The sequence below is a fragment of the Camellia sinensis genome, chromosome 12 (assembly GCF_055761805.1).
Source record: "Camellia sinensis isolate YWXY chromosome 12, ASM5576180v1, whole genome shotgun sequence".
NCBI lineage: Eukaryota > Viridiplantae > Streptophyta > Magnoliopsida > Ericales > Theaceae > Camellia > Camellia sinensis.
The window spans coordinates 96,244,917-96,267,126 of NC_138972.1; the positions used below are offsets into that span (position 1 = coordinate 96,244,917).

General features: G+C 41.3%; 2 protein-coding genes across 2 annotated transcripts; both read right to left on the bottom strand.

The window, feature by feature from the left end:
• Positions 1-183: 183 nt before the first annotated feature.
• On the bottom strand, positions 184-7,421 carry LOC114262403 (uncharacterized). The gene is made up of 7 exons (XM_082899329.1): positions 7,278-7,421; positions 6,008-6,359; positions 5,110-5,601; positions 3,855-4,352; positions 2,307-2,816; positions 1,277-1,771; positions 184-924 (listed from the first exon to the last, which is right to left on the bottom strand). The coding sequence occupies exons 2-7, from the start codon at positions 6,281-6,283 to the stop codon at positions 388-390; spliced, it is 2,808 nt and encodes a 935-aa protein (XP_082755455.1). The 5' UTR covers positions 6,284-6,359; positions 7,278-7,421; the 3' UTR covers positions 184-387.
• A 12,368-nt stretch (positions 7,422-19,789) lies between these two features.
• On the bottom strand, positions 19,790-21,363 carry LOC114262422 (uncharacterized). The gene is made up of 3 exons (XM_082897088.1): positions 20,704-21,363; positions 19,993-20,289; positions 19,790-19,939 (listed from the first exon to the last, which is right to left on the bottom strand). The coding sequence occupies exons 1-3, from the start codon at positions 21,361-21,363 to the stop codon at positions 19,790-19,792; spliced, it is 1,107 nt and encodes a 368-aa protein (XP_082753214.1).
• Positions 21,364-22,210: the final 847 nt, after the last annotated feature.

Here is a 22,210-nt window from a genome sequence, read left to right on the forward strand (position 1 = left end):
GAGAATGCAAGAAAAATTAAAGAAAAAAAATAGCTTGTCATCTTTTGTTTCCTTTTTAGATTCCTATTCAAATTCATAATCCAGACATAATTTTAATGAGAAAACAAGAGAGGAGGAAGAAAATGAGAGAGATTTCCATATTTGCATGAATCCCTCCCCTTAGCATGGATCTCATATTTGCCATTGATAATTTAATGCCATATTATTTATTTTAGAAAACCAGCCAAGACAACCAAAAATAAAACAGCAAATCAAGTCAATATACCAAAATATATATATTTTTTTCTCAACCCAAGAAGAAAACATGTATATTTCCACCCAAAAAAAAAAACTGAAGAAAACATCTATAAATATACAGAAAACCGGAAGGCAATCTAACTTTTTAAACTATTTTGATCGCAAGCGTTTCAATAACCACAGTTTTCTTAGCCTCTCATCCAATTTTAAGAACATCTTAGCCCTCTTCTCATCCAAAGAAAGCAACTCACATGCCTCGATAACGAGATTGTCATCGAAGCCAGGAATGTTCTGAACCATCTCGAACAATTCATCCAGGCACAGAGACTGGTTAAATCCAGTCAATGCATCGGCTATCCTACCAATATTTGCAGCCATGCAACTCATCATTTCCACAATCACAGCACTTACCTGTCTCTTCTTTGAGGGCTGTTTAGAACGTGACGATGAAGACGACCTGGCTCTCATCTGTTTAGATGACCATTGAGTGCCATCACCAGAATGATCTTGGCTCATTTCCTCGTTGATCATCATGTTCCTTAATGGGATTTCCATGTGCTCTTCGTTGTTTGAAGCGGGGTTGACATCGCATTTAGCACCAGTTGCGTGATCATTGCCAATGATAACACGCAACTCATCGTAGTTCTCAATTGATCTTGCTTGTAAAAATTTTGCATCGGGATGCATCTGTGGAAATACGAGTTAATTTAGCCCTGTGAAGTTGAACAAGAGTAGCAAGAACGCATTTGGAAACAACTTTTAGGATTCATCGATAATATGCACAACCAATACAATCTCTATTAAAATGTTTAAGCCTTCCATGAAGTCTCAATAAACCCATCACCAAGACAGACTCCTGAGGGGAAAACAAGAATTTTGAATTTCTGCAAAAATATCCATTTCAAGTCCTGAGGAAATAACATAGTAAATCCCTTTATTTATTTGTTATTGCCTTAAATAATCTTAAAGATGGCACTCAAGAATATTATCAAACACAATTTTAGACATCTCTACGAATTCTAGAGAACACGAAATGTACCTTGATGTATTCATTCCAAACGGAGTCATTTGCAACAACCATCTTTCGTCCATCATCCCACTCAAATCCTATATGACAGAGAAGCTCATTTACGAGCCTATACAGTTTCTTCCATGTTTTTAAGAGGCTCCTGATGTTTTCTTTAGTTAAATCAAGCCCGAAATTTTCATTTAAAGCCTTAACAACAGCCTTAAATGCCAAGGGCTTAAAATTTTTCTCAAGCTTATTCCCCATCTTCATTTGCTCAATTAGTTTCTTTGTTAAGCAACAGTCCATCTCATCCAACCATGACACATATTTCCCTTTGTCTTTTCCATTGTCACTTCTATTCTGATATACTTCAGTGTCTACACCTTCCTTGTCAGCAGACCAATCCAAGTTGGCTTCAGCATCATTTACAGAACACTCGATTGGATTATCATTACCGATGATGATGCACAACTCAGCATAGTTTTCAATGATCTGTCCTCTAAGAAACCGAACATCAGGATTTACCTATTTGACAACAACAAAAAAAAAAAAAATTGATAATAGAGTTGCGAATTTGTACACAATAAAGTAGTTTGACAAAAATTGACACCAAAACATATTATGAATTTTCAAAAATTGTTTCTGCCCCCAAAAGGAGAAATCCATATAAAAATAACTAGCGGTTGGCACACGCGATGCGTGTGCAATTTAAATAAATAAAAATAAAATAAAATATTTGTTGTATATTGTGTGCTAGTCAAGTGGTGTAAGAATCTTATTCATTTGACATAAGTCCAAAGTTCCAGTCCCCGCCTCTCATCAAAGTTCCAGTCCCCGCCTCTCATCTATCTATTTTTTATTTTTTTTAAAACAAAAAATGGGCACGTGGCAGCATAAGAAACCAAGGTTTCAGGACACCATAAGAGGTGTTCACTTTATATATAGTATAGATGAGGGCTTTTTTCCTTTTTTTTTTTTGCTCATTTGTTCACCAAACTAGGTTTTGAAAATTTTTCAAAACCAAATTCTGAAAGCTCAACCAGGCAGAGTAGAAATTTACCTTAATGTAGTCGTGCCAAACAGAATCATCTGGAATGACCATCTTTCGTTTCTCGTCCCATCTAAACTCACTATGGTCAAGGAGTTCCTTGACACAGCCATACAGTTTCTTCCATGTTTTAATTCGGCTCCTAACATGGTCTTTTGTAAAACCAAGCTGAAACCTTTCATTTAATGCCAAAACAGCTGTATCATATGCTTCAAGATTAAATTTGTTATCTAATTTATTTTTTTTCCCCAGTATCAGTTGTTCTACAAGAATCATGCTGAGGAAGCAGTCCATTTCGTTTGTCCACCTTATGGTCTTGGCTTGATCTTTCATGCTTCCACTATATCGAAGTGGTGATACATATATACCTTCCATACCATCTGAATCACCAGCCAAACTATGCACAATATCATCAGCAGTTCTTGAATAGCTTCCCATTGTGTAATTGTTGCCAAAGATAATGCACAAGTGATCATAGTTCTCACAAACCCTTCCTCGAAAAGGCCGGGCATCACGGTGTGTCTGCAGAGACGCATGTTTTTCTTTTAGTAAAATGATTGACTACACAAGTCCTGCCTAATTGGGACAGTTGAATGTCAGACTGAATGACATATGTATTTCAAAGTTAGATAAAGAAATAAATCAAATTCAATCCGGTCCTAAGAAAATTGTTGTTTCAGAGTTCAGATTTGGGTAAGAGTCATTGTACTCTATAAAAACAATAATAGTATTAACACTAATGGCATTTATTAGAGAGAGAGAAAGAGAGAGAGAGAACATATTTAGCAAATTTTCTAACTGTGGAAATGGATATATTGATTATGCAAACGAATGTGAAGCCAAGTCCCACATCGCTAGGTTACTAAAGTAACACATCTGTGCACACACATCATGCATACGCTTACATTAGATATGTACATACGAATCTTTTTTCCCATTCTCTTTATGACAAGAGTCATCATACATCTCTCGGATCATATAATTTCATATATAGGGAGTTCTATTATTCAAAAACTCAAATACTTGAACAACTCAGACCTTGCTAAATATGTTACAACTCCAAACGCTTTTTTCAAAATAATAATTTACTTTCCATAATTTTTAGATTTAGATTTACCATCAAAACTTAAATTCTATAAAAAGTCAAAATACTTGACAATGAAATACTAAAATTTTTTCAAGAATACATAAAAGTCAAAATACTCAAAAAAAAAAAAAAATATATATATATATATATATATAATAATAATAATGCTAACCTAATAGCCTATTTTAGTCTTTTATTTTTGTAAACAAAGCAAATGGGTAAATCTCAACAAAGAGACATAATAGTTACTCCATATGTGTGTGTGTGTGTGCGTGCATGTATGTACCACTCAACAAAACCCTGTCCAAACTATTTGAGGTCAGCCACATGAATCTTGTTTTGCCATTCCATTCTGTTTGGGACTGTAATTTGATTATTGTGTTTGTGTGTGTGTGTGCGCACAGGCGTATAAAAGAAACATGTGGATAAATTACAGAAATGAAAATTAACATGAAAATAAGAGATGTACAAACCATGATGTAGTCATCCCATGCTGAATCATCAGCAACAACCATCTTTCTTGTCTCATCCCATGTAAATCCTTCCTGATCAAGGAGTTCTTTTAGAATACCATTCTGTTTCTTCCAAGTTTTAAGCCTATTTCTAATGTGATCTTTAGTCAGGTCAAGGTGAAATTTTTTGTTTATAGCTGTAACAGCATCTGTACATACCCTGGACTTTAAATTTCTATCTAATTTATTTCCCTCTTTATATTGCTTTACAAGAATATTGCCCGAGCAGCAGTCCATTTCTTTTGTCCATATCAAGTGTCTAGTCTGCTCTTTTGTACAGCTACTCTGAATCTGAAAAGTATCAGTAGCCTCTACATCCTCGTAGCCTGGGGTCGAGCCCAACAAGGCATCACTATTTCTGGGACTAAATTCAAATGCAGAGTCATTGCCAAAAATAATCTGTAAATTGTCGAGATTTTCAACAATCCTTCCTCGATATAGCCTTGCATTCGGATGTGTCTGCATGCAACACAGATAAATTTATCAGTCACCCTTCTTTTTCCATTTCAGTGTTTTTATTCTTTCCATTTTCCATATTTTTGTTCTTCAGCCACATGATGAAATAATGCCAATTTCATGTCTTCGAAATGAAAGGTTCTTTGATATTCATAGCATTTAAATGAGTTTAAATACCCTCATCAAAATTCAGTTAGGAAGTAAGCTTCTGTACAAATATTGGTTCCGATTTCAAATATTTTCCAGCATTTTTTTTTTGTGATAAACAATGCTTTATTAAAATGTCATCAAGGCGATGCAAAGAATACAAAAAGTATCAACTCACAAAAACCTAACTAATCAAATCATCCACAAAATCGACAGAGGCCACCATTTATATTTTACACGAGCCATACAAAAATTAACAATCACAAAATGAACACATCGATTCCTTCTAAGTAAAGAATAATCAAGAGCCTTTAGCAATATTTTCACATACAGATTTGCCTATGAATTGGCCCTAACTGTTTTGTGAAATCAACACAAAATACAACCGGGCCAAGTGAATTGGAACAACCATACTACTAATATGCCCCAAACCTAACTCAGTTTGACAATTTCAATTCCATCTCCAACCATGATCCCTTGTACAAAAGAAAAAAGTAACATGCATGTGGATGACAAACCAAACGAATTTTCAATTTAAACGTCCACCCACTTCTACAGCATCTAAATGTCCCATAACATGCATGTGGAAGGAAAAAATAAATATGCTGCATACCTTGATATAATCACTCCACACTGAATCAGAGCCGACTACCACCTTTTGTGCTGCATTCCATTTGAACCCAGTATGAAAAAGGAGTTCCTTCAAAACCCCGTACTGTTTCCTCCAAGTCTTAAGCCGATTCCTAATATGGTCTTTACTTAGATCAGGCCTGAACTTATCTTTTAAAGCCGTAAGAGCTATTCCATATGCTTCACGTTGTAAATTGTCTATTTTATAGCCCTTCTGCATTTGTTCCACCAGAATCTTACTGAGGCAACAGTCCATTTCTTCAGTCCACCTTAGATTTTTTGCCTGCTTGTCATCACTCCTGATTTCAGGTACAATTGTAGACTCCACACCCTCGTTGTCGGACATAAAGTCTACATCAATTTCAGCACCATTGTCTGAACGGCTTGCTATTGCTTGATCATTGCCAACAATGATACACAACTCATCATAATTTTCAAAGAATTTTGCATGAAAATGCTTAGCATCAGGGTTGATCTGTCAGTGACATCATTTTTATAAACCAATAAATATAGTCATCACAGCTTGAAAATATGCAATCATAATGGAAAATCAGAGAATATTTAAATAAGATTTAATGGAAATATTGTGAAAGTAGTGACCTGCCAATGGTCACATATTGTGATCAAGAATTTCATTAATAATTTTGGGCAAATAATCAACAGTAATCATTAGTAGAGAAAGTTACACATTGGACAAATAGAAACCCACCTCAGAATCTGATATTGTCTTCTAAATTATTCAAGAATTTCAATTTTCAAAAATAATTTAGATATAGCATTTATCAAGAACATGCAAATTTAGTATTATAACCACTAAGATCAAATTAAGAGAGTAAAATAATTCAAAATTTGAAGAACTTTGTTAAATGCAAGAAAATTACCTTTATATAGTCACTCCACACAGCATCATCTGCAACTACCATCTTTCGAGCCCTATTCCATTTAAAACCTTTTTGAGCAAGGATCTCCTTCAAAAGCCCATACTGCTTCCTCCATGTCTTGAGACGATTTTTTATATGGTCTTTAGTCAAGTCTAGCCCAAAATTTTCAGTTAAAACTGCAACTGCTGCAGCATATGTTGCGGATTTTATAATGCTATCTGATTTGTTTCCCTTTCTTGCATGTTCTACAAGGACCTTGGAGAGGCAACTGTCCATTCCATTTGTCCATATCTGTATTTAACCTTCTCTTGAGCATTGGAACTTTGAGTTTTGTATACCTTTCCATACATTCCTGACAATACATAGATGAAGTAACAATACTGTCTTGTTATTTTACATGCAAAGAATAACATGTAATATCTAATTCATGGGTGCCTTCTTCCCCTACACTTCCTCTTCCATCTCCTAATACCTACGTATAATATCATTACCTGTGTTGCATAGTTAGACTCTCTCAATCTCTCCTACTATTGCTTTACAATCCTTACAATCCTTACATTCCTTTATCTAATTTATCTAACTCTCCTATTAAGAAACCTTCCAAATCATCATGAAGGCTATAATTTTATATCTTCTCATTTCATCAACTTCAAAAATATTTATCTTTAATCTACCAAAACAAACGTTTATTTTTACTTTTAATTGAAACAATTTCAAGTGAAAAATGCTTGTTATTACCTCGGAGTTAGTTTCTCAAGAATGAGAAAATTATACAAAATAAACAATATATCAATTATCAAGCGGTCAGTGATTCGGCTGTCTTATCAACCAGAACTGGACTGTGACATCATAATAAATTATCGGAACTCAAACAAAAAATCAATAATAACAATGAAAAAAGTATAATCAAATAAAATATACTCGATAGGTTTTTTCTTTCTCTTTTGGTTTCTTCAATGTACCTTTATTGATGTTCTTCAAAAGACTTGATTATACTCTAAATCATTCAAACACATTGTTGCCAAACCATACATTCAAATATATATATATTTTATCGAATTCTTGTAAACACTCAATATAAAGGGGTCAATCGAATTGTCCTCAACTGAATTTTTTCTATAATCATAAATTTTATTCAAAAATCTACAAGATATTCAAATGTATATAAATTCACATTACTTGCTAGTTATACATATATATATATATATATATATAGAGAGAGAGAGAGAGACATATGAGCATGTATATATATAGATAGAATCGTAGAAACCTGGGGATGAGAGAGAAAGCAGTTGGGAAAAATTAGCTCCGAATCACAACTCCCGCATTCGAAGTTGTGATCAAAATCAATGGAACTCTGTACTTGAAACCCTATGCCACTACGTTACTCTGTGTTTCTATGCAAGTTCAACGAGCAAATAACAAGCATTCCGGTTCATTCCGGTTCATGTCTGTATCTGACGGACCACCGGTTCTCACGGGTTCAGTTCACATATTTCGCACATTTTAGAAGCGTTTTTGCGTTGAGCCGGGTTTTGTCTTGTCAATCATTTATTGTTTTTTTCATTTTTCTATGATGGGAAATTGTTAATAAATGAAAGAATAATGCTTGGGACCCCCTTTTGGGGGTCACCCCCTCACCCCCCTTTGCCACGTGGCAGGGGGTGATTGGTGGAGTAGGAAAAAAAAGAAAAAGAAAAAGAAAAGGTGACCAATGAGAGAGAGAGAGGGGGTCAAAGGGGGTGGAGGAAAAAGGGGGGATGAATCATTACTCTAAATGAAATGACCCCGAAAATTGTACTGGTCAATGTGAATTAGTGTTAACAGTAATTGCGAGGAGAAAAATGATCCGATGACCTGTGACTGGTCAGATTTTTTTTTTTTTTCTTCTTTCCCTTCCTCCAATTACCAACTCCCACATGTGTGTGGGGGTGGTGGGGGATGGTGATTGAAGGGGTCTCAATCACTTCTATTGCGAAGGATATGGAAATTTATGAAATATTTTTATAAGGTATTGAATTTGTTTTATAGAATAATAAATAAATAAAAATATGATTAAAAAAGTCCATTATATTTCTTTTAATTTATTTATGCCTTTTGTTTTATTTTTGTATGGGAGAGAAATATTCGCCTCGCTCCGTACCTCCTTACTACCAAGCTCGTCTTATTCCGTTAGAACTCCATCGCACTATGAACAAAACAAAAGTGAGCTACCCGACAAGTGGGTTTGCCAGAAAACCCCTCCGACAGTCAAGTTAGCTTTCTAGGAGAAGAGAGAAGGTAGAGCACTTCTGGAGAGAGAGAGAGAGAGAGAGAGAGAGAGAGTTAGAAATTGCTTCATGTTGCTTACCTCTAACGTCTGCATGCTCCTCATTTTCAAGGCTGGTTATGTAGCCTCAGAAATTGTAGACGCACTAGTTCTGTTGTCCTACTCTAGACAGGCAGCTGTGTTCCCCTTTATGAGCCAACTCGGCATGGCGCAACATTCAATGTGGGTCCAGCTCGACTCAACACATCCCAGGAAACCTTGACCCAGCTTAGCGCTATGCTCGATGTTGACTCAGTTCGACCCAATGGTGCGCCTCAGGCTCTCCTTATACGGCCCAACACCACATTCCGTATTGGTATAGCTCGGCCCATTGCTTGACACAAATCTCCTTTTTAATTGCCCCTTAATCCCATATGAGCTGAACGTGGGTGGGATTACCCTTCTAACCGAGCTATTTATTTCGGCTGGTCGAAAAGACTCATGCCAGTGGTCTTGTCATCAATCAGTCTGTCGTACTAACAACCCGTCTTTTCGATACCACGTGGCCCCTTCTGATTGGTTCCGTGCGACCTCATAACTATCCATACTATCTCTGAAATTTGAAAAGTTGGCGCCTCTTCATCATCACCTATATATACGTAAGGTCAGATCTCAAACCCTATCACTGTTCATCTCATCTGCATAAAACCCTAAACCCTTGAGTTTCTGTCATCCTCCCCGCCTTCATCGTCGCCGCTTTCGCTTGCACCACTTCCAGTGTTTTCCATCTTAACGGACATCACAGTAGAAGTCGAGGTCTTGCTTTTAACTCTTTTCCATTGTTGTTCTTCGTATTCTTTGGGTTTTTTTCATTTTTCTTTATTCGAGACTATTGAAACACTGCCGATGCCCCTCTCGTGGGGTAAAATTGATAGGCAATTGTAGAAATTAGGCGAAACTGGAATAAAAAACACATATGGGGCCATCGTGGCCCTCATTCTCCTTAGTTTCAATGTATGAACTTCACATTTAGGATGAACAACATGAATTTTGGATAAAACCGAGCAAATTCTACTTTTAGATCCAAAAACATGATTGAGCCATGCTAAAACTAGTTTGTGGTTCTGTCAAGGGGCGGAGACCGCGCAAGGAGCTTGTAGGGACATTGAACCGAGCTAGGAAACTAGACGTTTGAAACGAAGACCCAAAACCAGTCTGAGACCTCTTGTCCTAAATCGAGCTATCACGCTTCACTCTGATAGCCGATCTAAAACGTTCTTTAACCTTAGAGCCGTGCAAAGTATGTTGCACTAATACTTGGTTTTAATAATGCAGAAACTAGGACCGACCAGGCACACCTTAACATCACCATCGGTGAAGCTCAAAGGCCGAGCGAATAATCACCTGAGCCGTTCAATTTTGACCGAGCTACTATCAATTTTATCATCCAAAATGAAACCGAGGTAAATGGGGAAATACCGATTTATGGTTAGTTCGCCTGCGGCAATGGCCGAGTTCCGTAGAGAATAAAACATTCCAGATGACGTCCACCTGGAGCTGGCCAAGAAAGGAGACACTCCATTGGGCAAATTGGACGCTTGCCCCTTCACGATCGTGTCCATTGTGGAAGGCGGCCTACGCTTTCTGGTCTAATCCTTGATCTGCGAATTTTTTAGGCAGACTACGTTGTGTCCAACCCAGGTGTCCAACAATACCTATAAGATAATAAATGGTGTGGCCGCTTTGAACTAGATCCTCGATTTGAACCTCGGCCTCGCCGAGATATTCCACCAGTATACACTTAGCAAAAATAAAGGCGGCTTTTGTTTGTACCTCAAAATTAGGAAGGGTCAAGCAAAACTTATTGAGGGTAACCTAGACAAAGAAATAAACGATGACAACTCCCTATAGGTGTTCGGCAATTATGAGGGCACCGAGGTATACGCAAAAATTTTAGAAGCGCTGGTGAGCAGCTTAGCACGGTTTGAATTTGTGTATTCGATCATTTTGCCGATCTAACACTTCGCATTTTCTGTAGATTACACAATCTTGGCGGAGAATTATTCATGAGCCAACCAAGAGGCCATCTGAGTTGCTCTGCGACATCCAGCAGAGGAACGAGAACCCTAAAAGCTGCTCGAATACGAATCGAGTTATCGTCATACAGCACCGCGCAAGAGCAAGGTCACTGTTTTTCTTCGTGCCCCTTTTTCGGAGCTGGATCCAAACCTTCTATCGATTAGACTTGTACCTCTGACAGCCGAGCCAAAAATGGCAAAAATTCGAGCTATCAAGTCAATGATCACCGGCAAGCCAAGCGATACTCCACCAGCTAAAACTGTAGGAGGCAAGTCTTCTCAGCAGGCAACATTTGAATCTGGCCCGGTGCTAGATCTGGCCAGCGAACAAAATACTGGCCGGTCAAAGAAGAGGCAGAGGCGGACACCAACCGAGAAAACATTGGTCGATGAAGATTCCACCAAGCTTGCTTCCGTTGAAAGGGAACAGATTGAACAAATCTTGGTCGAGCAACCTAGTCTTTTTACTATCCCTCCAGTCTAGACGCCCGAGCTGAAGTACAAAGGCCGAGCAATGACCACAACTGATTCGGTCTATGCCGACAAGGGTTACTCCCTTGGTTTTGACATGACCAAGGGTCTGCTCTTGCTGACAGATATGAAGAAACATGAAGAGCTGTTCGACCTTAAGGTGCTTAGGTCGGCAGCCAAATCCATTGTTCTAGTAAGGAAGTGAGTCTCGTTGCTTTATGTCATTGCTCGATTTCAGTGTACTGACTTCTTCTTCATTGTAGGCTGCGCAAAAAAACTATCTCACCTACAAGCATATGATCTTTGTGTCGTAGAGTTTACGGGAGGCCATAGCTGACAACAAGGCTAAAACGGCCGAGTTGGAAAAGTTGAAGGCCGCTGTAGACGTCCCCGAACGCCCCAGGAGGGTGAGTCCCGTTCTGTTCATTTTGGGGTCACTACAGCTCAGGACTCTCAAATTTGTCACGGTTCTAAGTCTGAACCAAAGAGTCCAAATCCGGCAAATCGTTTTGAGAAAAACAGATTTTTGAAAGAAGTGCCAAACATGGACTGCTTTTCTAAATACAAAGTCGCCACCTAAATGTTTTTTTAATGGGAAATTTAGGAAACCCTGACTCGGTGCCAAAGGCCACGTGTCCGTCATCACCAAAGTTGCCTCGGCTCGGGAACTTGGGTACGATTGGGGAAGGTCACTTCGTGAGCACCCCCGCTCGCCCGATCAAAGATCGGCCTCTACTAACCGTGATATCTATTTTTGAAAACTTTGTGTATCCTTATTCCGGTTATTAGCCTAGGTTACTATGTGATGTACACAACATACAAGTATAGACCGGGTCGCCCGAATTGGAACAAAACATTTCATGTTTGTTTTGGAAGATGGTTTGCTACTCGCAAGTAGGCTTAAAGTGTAGATTTTGCCACCCTCGGGTGGGCTTAGAAAAGATGGTTTTGCCACTATCTAGTGGGCTTAAAACTTACAGTCAATGATTTGTTCCAATTTAAACAACCCAACCTTCACCCACAGGCATTCAGGCAGTTATATCACATAAGCATATTGCCTCATGGTAAGCATGCTATCATGGCATTCACTCACATGCATGTAAGGATGCTAAAGCATAAAACTCACCGAGTACTCCAAGCCAAAACAAAAACTCATTAGAAATCATGCATGAATACTAAGTATACAGAAATGCCTAATACAACACATGCAAGAATGCAAACTATAGCAGGCTCAGCTATTCTACACATGGCATATGAAATGCTACAACTAACATGTATTCAATTTGGAATTGAAAGTACGATGCAGTTAGTATGGTGCGCCGAGCCCGGTGCATGCAAAACAGATGAATGAATGCAAACATGCTATCATACTGTATGCTAATTAAAATATGCCCTAATCTAACCATCATAAGCGGATAAATAAAAGGGAGAAAGACGTGGGGTTGGAAGACATACAACACACACACGCACACTTATTACAGTTATGCCCTCGCGCAGAGGGTCCGAATAAATATACAGTCCCGAATAAAAGAATATTACAGTCCAAATATTACAGTCCGAATAATATACAAATTCCTAATTAATTAATCAAATTAACTAAGAAAGCTGTAACACTGGCGTGCAAGCCAGGGACTGCCTTGCTTCTGATGAATGATGTATGTTTGGGCTGCCTTGCGCGGAAATTCACTGGGATGCCCCAATTAGCCTATGTTTACACCTTTTCTTGAAATACGCGCCAAACTCTAAAAAGTTGCTGATTCTTCATTTGCTGCAACAGAGAGCAGGAAAGGGGCATAGCAATGTATTTTCATAGATATATGCATGCCTCGATCCTCGTGCCACCAATCACGCATATCGATGCATGATGGCAGAGGAGTCGAAATGTGCAACTTAATATAGAATGAATGCACGTGTAAACACAACAAGAACCTAACTCCATCATGGATAATCCGGAGTGTCGGTGACTGGGGATGGAGACACGTTCCGTCACTCGGAGTACGAAACGCACCTCGTTTCCCGTGCCCGGGCTAACTCCTATCCCGAACACGATGCAATATGCATGATATACATGAATGCAACTAAGATACAGCCTAGCATGCACAATGCTATGAAAATGAGATGTCTCGAAATGCGTGCACACGGGCACGCAAACTGAGGAAATGCATAAATGCGATCTAAGATACAACCTAGTATGCACTATGCTGTGAAAATGAGATGCCTCGAAATGCGTGCACACGGGCACGCAAATCGAGAAAATGACATACGCAATGCAAATGACATGGAAATATGATATGGGCTTACACTAACATGAGAGAGCCTCAGCCACACTCACATAAGAGGTCGGTGGATGAAAATGAAGAGCCTCGAAATGCGTGCACACGGGCACGCAAACTGAGGCAACGGCATACGCAATGCAAATGACATGAAAATATGATATGGGCTTACACTAACATGAGAGAGCCTCAGCCACACTCACATAAGAGGCCGGTGGATGAAAATGAAGTGCCTCGAAATGCGTGCACACGGGCACGCAAACCGAGGCAGCGACATACGCAATGCAATATGGCTAAAATGGCATATAGAATGCAACATGGACTTATACTAACATGAGAGAGCCTCAGCCACACTCACATAAGAGGCCGGTGGATGAAAATGAAGTGCCTCGAAATGCGTACGCACGGGCACGCAAACCGAGGCAATGACATATGCAATGCAATAGCATGGAAAATGATATGCAAACATGCTAATGGAATTCAGCACTGAAATATGGGGGAAAACAGCCCCGAAATGAGGCGAAAGTACACCCGATGCATGGAATTTCTCCCGAAATGCAAGATTAAGTACGTGAAATGGCTTACAGCTATACAAAGCATGCATAATTGGTACATGGAATGGAAAGACAGAATTAAGACAGCCCCAAAAAAATCATTTTACAATACAAATCATGGCCAAACAGCAAGCATAAATAGGGCAAAACTAGTATGCAAAAATGGCCCTAAATATGAGATTATGAAGCAACTCACAGCTGCTGACTCCAAACAGGTTAGGGCCCTTCAACAACATTGAAGAGGGGCCAAAAATAAGCCACTTTACAGAACTGTAAAAACCTCAAAAACAAACATAGATATGGCTAAACTCTTATGCAAGAAAATGGGTCAAAAGGTGGCCAGAGAGGCAAGTGGCATATGCAAAGCCCAAACTGAAAAATTCCCTTCTACAACATTGAAGAGGGACCAAAAATATGCATATTTACAGAACTGTAAAAACCCCAAAAACAAATATAGATATGGCTAAGCTCTTATGCAAGAAATGGGCCAAAAGATGGCCAAAGCACAAAGTATACTAAATATCCATCAAACAGCCAAAGGCCCTTAATGAAACATGAAGAATGGGCCAAAATAAGACTATTTTAAGTTCTGTAAAATGACAAAAAATGAAAGCATAATGGGCTGCCAAAGCATGCAAGAAAATAGCATTCAAGGAAGATATTGAAGAAGTGAAAGATGGGGGGCTCAAACAGGGTTGAGCCCTTAAGAAAAGGTGAAAAAGAGCTCAAAATAATGACCTTTTCAGTTTTGGTTGGAGCTCAAATCAGTAAGAACGTATGGCTAAGAAAAGATACCAAAATAAGCTCAAAAAAGGAAAAATACTACTTACCCTTGAAGGCTCGACTTTGGTTGCCTCTTGGCTTGAGTTTGTGGCTCCTCAGGCCTTGGAGAACACCTTCAAACTTTTGGAATGGAGGATGGAAGGGTGGGGGTTGGTGGTGTAGAAGAAATGGTGGTGTAGGACTTGGAGGTTTTTCAAGGAAATAAGAGAGATGGAGGGAGATTTGTGTATCAAGGCTTGAAGACCAATTTTTCCCACCCTTCTCACCAATGCTGCCTGCTAGTTATATGGACCAAAAAAAAAAAAGGAGTAAAGGTGGGGGAAAAGGAGGCAAGCTTTCCCCCAAAAAATATCTCCCGGATTGAGATATTTTCTGGGGAATACAGCTATACAGGTAAAGTGCCTATTGCATGGATCAAGGCCGGCTGATTTTTGGACTTGCAGGTGGCCGACCGGCCACCTCCCTTAGCCGGCCAGCTAGGGGTCAAGGTCAAGTTGAGTTAGTGGCCGGCCACCACATAAAGATGTCCTCCCATGTCTCCTCATCACAACCATGTGGTTCAAAATTGGCAACTCTGAAACAGGAGAGAGAACAAGCCATTTTTAAGAGGGGTTCAAAAGGGTCAAATGGAATTTCTGGCCAGCCATATGATATTAGGATCCTCCCATGTGTGTACAACACAAATATGTGGTTTGGGGTTGAAGAAAGTGGCCCCAAGGTGTTCAACATTGGCTCGGAAGTAAGAAAAACGGGTGTTGGAGGGCGAAAATGGAATATAACTGGTTGCCAAGATAATTGCTGGCCTCCCACCCTCCAGTGACCTTCCTGGTGATGAAACAGAGGCACCTGCCAAAAATGAACGAAAACCGATGCAAAACGAATGCTCGGGGGCCAAAACACGCAGTTCGGGGTCCCGAAAATGGGCTGTTAAGCACCGAAAGTGGCGTTTGGCCACGAAGTGGGTTTCTCAGACCCCAGTGTCCCTTGAAAGGGAGAAAATAAGATGTATGCCAAAATTTAGAGCAAACGGAGATGGTTAAGCGGTCCCGAACCGAGGCACACGGCCAACGGTCCCAAAAAACCGGAAACCAGGCTCCGAAATGGGCAAAATGGCCTACGGCCACCAAATGTAGCCCACGGCCACTGAGAGATGGTCTACGGGACCTCTCCCTCCCCTTAGGAAAAGAAACAGAGAAAACTGAGTCTGGTTCGCAAATCGAGGCAAGGCACAAAAGAGGGTTCGGGAGTCCGGAGGTGGGGCTCACGGCCGCGACTCTGAGGCTTCTGAACGAGCATAATATGTAGTATCACCGAGCGCTCAACTGGTGACGTCTAAGTCTTAAGGTCGGTCAAAAATGGGGCGTTTACAGCCGCTCACGCCGCAATATCGATCGAGCGGGACCAGTTGGCTGAGAAAATGGCCAAGGTAGATAAAGAAAAACAAGCGACCGTGCAAGTGAAGAAGGCAGGGTATATCGCCGAGCTACGCAACCTCCACGCTGCTCATGCTGCCGAGCTGAAGAAAAAGATTGATGGCACGGAGGATCGTGGCTATGCAGAAGGGGAAAAAGTATATGAACGGCAAGTGGCAGGAACTAAAGACATCTTCTTTCAGTGTGGTTGGAAATCTGATGCGAAGCAACTTGGCTATGGGCCCGATTTAGATTTTTTTAAGAATCCTCCACTTGTCTTCATTTCGCCGTACATGTCAGTCTACGCCGTGACCATTCAGTAAAAAATGATTGAGGCGGCGACTGCAGCTGTTGAGATCGAGGCAACGACCCTTCCTCTGACCAAAGAGATTCCTTTGCCAGTCATCGCGGAAGAAGAGTCCCCAGGCAGCAGCCAGGCCGAGCCAAAACCTAACCCGGTCCTTGGTGCTGGAGAGTAGATTGCACCGAATGCGATTGAGGAAGATCCAGCCAATCTGGGGGATTCTATTGACGTAGTAGACTAGGATGCTTCTCTGGGTCCTCTGTATTTTTTCCTTTTTTGTTGTTTCGCTTTTGACGTAACCTAGCTATGAGCCCTACCTTTGTAACCAAACTGTTTCATCAATGGAATATCAGCTTCTTTTTGCTTGCCATGTGGATTTGTTTTCTCCAGTTTACTTTCTTCAATTTGTCTTCCTTGTTTGTATGATTCAAACTATGGCTTTTAGTGTTGTCTAGATAAAATTGCTTGGATTAACTTTTGAATTTGCATACATGTAAAATTCACTTTCAAAATCGGAGAAGTATAACTGTCTCCCTGGTGAGCAAGTTCACCTTGGTTGGAGGGAAAAAACAATCCATGAGTTGGACAAATCGCAAACTCATTTCCTGGCGAGCAAAGTCAGCTCGAGGTTAACGAGCAAAGTCGGCTCGGTTTTATAACAAAAGTTTGGCAGGACGCCAACTTTTTCCTCGGCGAGAAAAATCAGCTCGGAGGACACTAACCCTTTTTGGCGACAAAATCAGCTCGGTTCAAACACATAGGTTGGGCAGAAGACCAACTTTCTATTAATGTTAGCAAACTCCGCTCAATAGAGGCGAGAAAAATCAGCTCTGGAAAATATGAGCAAAATCAGCTCATAATAAGTGAACACGGTTGAGGATGGCACCAACTGCTTACACGACAGGCAAAGTCAGCCTGGTTTAAGAGAAGTCAGCTTGGTCTTATGCCCTAATTTTCTGCACGGTGGATCGTCGCAGCTAGGGCCAAATTGCCCCCAACACTAAGCAGCTTAACACTTTAATACAAAAACACATAATACAAAAGAAAGAAGTGGCTTTTTTCCATTACACATCAAACATTACATGTAGTGGCAAAAGGCCAAGTTTCAAATAACAAGGAAGAAATATTACATTTCAAAAGTAAAATAACTTGAGGTTAGCCACATTCCATAGCCTTAGTATGGTTTTGCCGTCTAAGTCCTCCAGATGGTATGCCTCTTTGCCAGCCAGGCCTATTATCTTGTACGGTCCTTCCCAATTTGCACCCAATTTGCCCTCACCAGGGACCAGCATGTTGCCCATCACCTTCCTCAAGACTCAATCCCCAACTTTGAATAGACGTGGATGCACGGTCTTGTTGTATTTCTTGAAGAGCTCTTGTTGGTAGACCGCAATGTGAATTAACGCCCTTTCCTTTCTTTCTTCTGCTAGGTCCAACTCCAGGCGATAACTTCACCGTTCAAGTCAGGCTCAAAATTTTCAGACTGGATAGTTGGCATGCCGATTTCTAAGGGTGTGACTGCCTCCATGCCATAAGCCAAGGTGAATAGAGTTTCCCCAGTTGAACGTTTTAGGGTGGTTCGGTATGCCTAGAGTATGTTGGGGAGTTCCTCGGCCCACCTCTCTTTGGCTTTCTCCAGTCGCCTCTTCAGCCCGTCTAAGATAGTCTTGTTTGAAGCTTCAGCTTGACCGTTTAATTGAGGGTATGCCAGCGTTAAATTATAGAACTCAATCTTCAACTCTTCGCAAGATTCGCAGAAGAGTTTCCCATCAAATTGTGCACCGTTGTCCTAGATGAAAGCCTTTGGGATGCCAAACCAGGTAATTACATTCTGCCAGACGAACTTCTTTACATTCTTCTCCTTTATGGTGGCCAATGGCTCGGCCTCGACCCATTTGGTAAAGTAGTTAGTAGCAGCAATGAAAAATTTGCGATTGCCCAGCGCGGTTGGAAGCGGTCCCACAATGTCTAACCCCTATAGTGTGAATGGCCAAGGACTGGTTAAGGGAAACAACTCTTTGGCCGACTGGTGGATCTGGTGAGCGAATTTTTGAAACTTCTCGCATTTACGGATGTATTTTTGTGCATCGGCCTGTATGTACGGCCATCGATAGCCTTGAAAAATTACTTGGTATGCCATCGATCTGCCCCCAATGTGGCTACCGCACATGCTTTCATGAATTTCAAAGAGAAAAGCATCAACCTTACTGGAGTTGACGCATTTTAGGTATGGTTCAGTAAAGGATTTCTTGTATAAGGCGCCAGATAGAGAGAACCAAAACTGCTCAGACTTAGCCCTTATCTTGTTGGTTTCCTTTTTCTCGGTAGACAGGACTCGATCTTTTAGGAAGGTAATGATTGGATCCATCCAAGATGGTCCCAAGTCGATGCAGAGTACCTCGGGTGCCTCTGGTTCCTCAATGCTTGGTTGGGGCAAGAATTCTATCATCAAAGGATTGGGGAAAGCTGGTTTGCATAGATGCCAGGCCGGCCAATTCGTCGGCTTGACTATTTTCTTCGTAGTTGATTTGTTCCATTTTTATCGCGACAAACTCTTTGACCTTAACGCATACCAGCGCTTGATACTTGGCCATCATTTATCCTTGGCCTCATATTCCCCAGAGACCTAGTTGACCACCAGTTTGGAGTTGCTGAATACTATAAGCTCTGATGCCTTCATTCGTAGAGCGATCTTCAGGCCGGCAAGAAGGGCTTCGTATTTTGCCTCATTGTTGGACGCTGGGAATCCAAGCGTGATAGCATGCTCAATGGTCAGTCCTTCTGGCGAGGTCAATACGACCTTCAGCCCAGCGTCATGTCTGTTGGAGGCTTCATCGATGAAGAGTTTTCACATCTCACCAATGAACAATTTCCAACAGTCGAAAGGGTTTTGAGAGTTTCTCAAATCCAGGGCACTGGTCGGTTCCGTGTGTAGCTTTACTGCATGCGCACTCGTTTGATCAGTTGGTAAGTCAGCCGGCACTTGCTCTGCCAACTCAGAATTATCTTGCTTGGCTATTGCTTGTCCTTTATCTTCCTGTGGCAACGTCAACATTATGGGCCATGCAAAATCTGCATTAACCCTTTCCCTTTGCTCGGTGTCATACGCCAAGTCTATTGGATAGACGGGGTGGGTGCCCGATGCAAATTCCACGACAAAATCGGCTAGGGCTTGTGCTTTGATAGTTGTGCGTGGCTGAAACTTGATGTCGTACTACCCCAGCTCTATCGCCCACTTTAAAATTCTGTCGGTGAAATCTGCCTTCTCAAAGAGCACCTTAAGTGGGAATTCAGTTAGCACCACTATTGTGTGGGCATGGAAATAGTGTGCCAACTTTCTAAAGGCCATCATGAGGGCTAGGGACAATTTTTCAAGCGGAAAATATCTTGATTCAACTAGGAGCAGTGTTTTGCTAACATAGAAGATGGGGAGATATTGAATTCCCTCAGTTCGGACAAGTACCGTGCTTACTGCATGTTGAGAAACGGCCAAGTATAGATAGAGCTCTTTGCCAGGTTGTAGGGTGACCAGGATTGGGGTGGAAAAGAGATAGGCCTTCAAGTCCTTTAAAGCGCGGTCGCATTTTGCATCCCAAAAAAACTTGGCCTTTAACCTTTTGAAGAAAGGGTTGCAGCGATCTGATGACCGGTTGATAAATCTATTCAGCGCGGTTGCCGTTCCGGCGAGATGCTGCACGTCCTTTGTGGAATTTGGTCGCTCCAACTCTTGGATTGCCTTGATCAGTGAAGGGTTTGCTTCTATACCCCGGTTTGTCACTTAGAAGCCTAAAAACTTTCCTATACCCACACTGAAAGCGCACTTAGAAACGTTCAAGTGCAATTTATGGCACTTAAGGATTACAAACATTTCTACTAGGTTAGGGAGGTGTTGGGACTCATCTTTGCTCTTCACCACCATGTCGTCAATATAGGCTTCCATAGTGCGGCTGAGAAGAGAAGCAAGCATTTTGGTCACCATCCTTTGGAAAGTCGCACCAGCATTCTTAAGACCAAATGGCATAATCTTGTAACAATACAAGCCTCTCGGCATGGTGAAGAATGTGATCTCTCTTTCTGGCTCGTACATGGCGATTTGGTAGTAACCGCGATATGCATCAAGGAAGCTGAATCTGCGGTGACCAGTGGTAAGATCCACCAGCTGGTCAATCCTTAGAAAGTTGTCCTTCGGTCAAGCACGGTTAATCGTCTTGTAATCGACGCATACCTGCCATTTCGCATTTTTCTTCAGCACTACCACCATGTTAGAAATCCATCTGGGATACTGCACTTCTTCGATCGCCCCAGCCTCCAGTAAGTTTTTGACCTCCTCTGCCACTACCTCGGCATGGTGCAAGGCTGAGCACTGTGTTCTTTGTATGACTGGTCGGGCATTGGGAAAGACATTCAATTAATGATAAATGAAGCTTGGATTGACTCCAGGCATATCATAAGGTGTCCATGCAAAGACCTTAATATTGGAGACCAAAAAGTTAACGTAGTCCAACCGCTAGGTGCTGGACAACGATAAGCCCAAGAGAAAAAATTTATTCGGGCCGCTTTCGTCAATTCGAACCTCCACCAAGTCTTCAATTGAATTTTCTTCGATTTTTCTTCCCACATCTTCCAGAACCTCCTTGCCTTCTGGTCCTTCTATTATCTGTACGAAACCTTTCGCTGCCCGGCTGCTGTTGACCGCAATAAAGCATTGTTTTAACATGACTTGGTCTCTCCAAACTTCTTTTATTTGCCCGGCTGGGCCAGGGAAGCGCATGGCTTGGTGATAAGTGGAAGCCACCGCTTGCATGGCATGCAACCAACCCCTCCCCAGTATCAAGTTGTATGTGGATGGGACTTTCAGTACCCAAAACTCAACCTGCTTCGTGACCGACTTAGCCTTGACTAGCAATATGATCTTCCCGATTGTCCATTTCGGTTGAGAGTTTAAGCCGACCAAAGGAGATGTTGCTGGGGCCAAGTCCTTGTCCTCCAACTTCATCTGTTTGAATGCGTCATAGTACATGATCTTGACCGAACTCCCCCGGTCAATCAGTATTCTCTTGATGTCAAAGTCCTTGACGCAAAGTGTCACTACCAGAGCGTCATTGTGAGGGGTTTGAATTCTTTCCAAGTCTTTCCTCAAAAAGGTCATGATGTCCTGCACCTCGTTCTTCCCCTTCTTTACGGTAGGCTGAATAGAGATCACTTCCCTCATGTGCTCGGCCTTCTTAATCATCCCCCTGAGCTCGCAAACTCACGCGGGCTCGATGATACCGTGAATGACATTGATGACTCCTTGGGGTGCCGCATCCAAGATGGCAAGGCCATTTGTAGACATCTTATTTTTGATCGACCTCAAGACTTAGACGTCATCGCTTGTGCACTCGATGATTATGATTGCATATGTTCGTTTTGAGTGCCTGAAATCCTCAGTGAAATGCCCTGTCTTTGAGCCTTTAAAGCTTGTCCATTTTGTACTTTGTTTCGGACCAAAACCTTGTTGTTTCAAGCCTGGCACTTGTGATCTGTTGGCCACCACCATACGCTGTCAGCCATGGGTCATGGTTGTCGGCCATTGGCGTGGCCGGTCGGCCACCAATGGTGGCCGAAGGCTACCAGTGTCTTTTTCCAGATATTTTGTTGACAGTTGTGCCAACTGCTGGCACACTTAGTTGTATCTCCCTACACGTGTATGGTGGGATGTTTCTAAGCTAGAGGCATGTTTTTCTATATATATAGGGGTTCTTCCCCCATTTTTGACGGTTAGAAAATTTGGAACCAAATTATCTCCCTCCCTCTAGATTTCTTTCTCTCTTGTAATTTTATACACATTTGCTCACAAATCCTACACTTTTGCCTATACACCCTTGATCAAAGTTACTTCTCTTTGGACTAAGGTTTCTTGAGACTCTCTTTGTGCTTTAGAAGGTGGTTGTGGCTTGCTTTGTGGCCTAATTTGTGCCTTGGCTTCAAGAGGTATAACACTTCCCTTTTACACTTGTTTTGCATATTTGTTTTCCCATCTTTTCCAATTGTTTTTGGGCTGATTTTGAACTGTAAACAACTCTGTTTTTGTGGCCTAA

Bases quoted from the DNA above. Each gene is read 5' to 3' on its own strand.
- LOC114262403 (XM_082899329.1), bottom strand. From the start codon at position 6,283: ATGGACAGTTGCCTCTCCAAGGTCCTTGTAGAACATGCAAGAAAGGGA. The intron at 4,353-5,109 runs GTATGCAGCATA...TGTTGCATGCAG, and splicing joins TGTGGAGTGATTATATCAAG to ACACATCCGAATGCAAGGCT. The intron at 1,772-2,306 runs GTAAATTTCTAC...GTTGTCAAATAG, and splicing joins TTTGGCACGACTACATTAAG to GTAAATCCTGATGTTCGGTT.
- LOC114262422 (XM_082897088.1), bottom strand. From the start codon at position 21,363: ATGATTAAGAAGGCCGAGCACATGAGGGAAGTGATCTCTATTCAGCCT. The intron at 20,290-20,703 runs GTTCGAATTGAC...AGGATTGACCAG, and splicing joins CAATTGAAGACTTGGTGGAG to CTGGTGGATCTTACCACTGG. The intron at 19,940-19,992 runs GTAATCCTTAAG...GTGCGCTTTCAG, and splicing joins CTAACCTAGTAGAAATGTTT to TGTGGGTATAGGAAAGTTTT.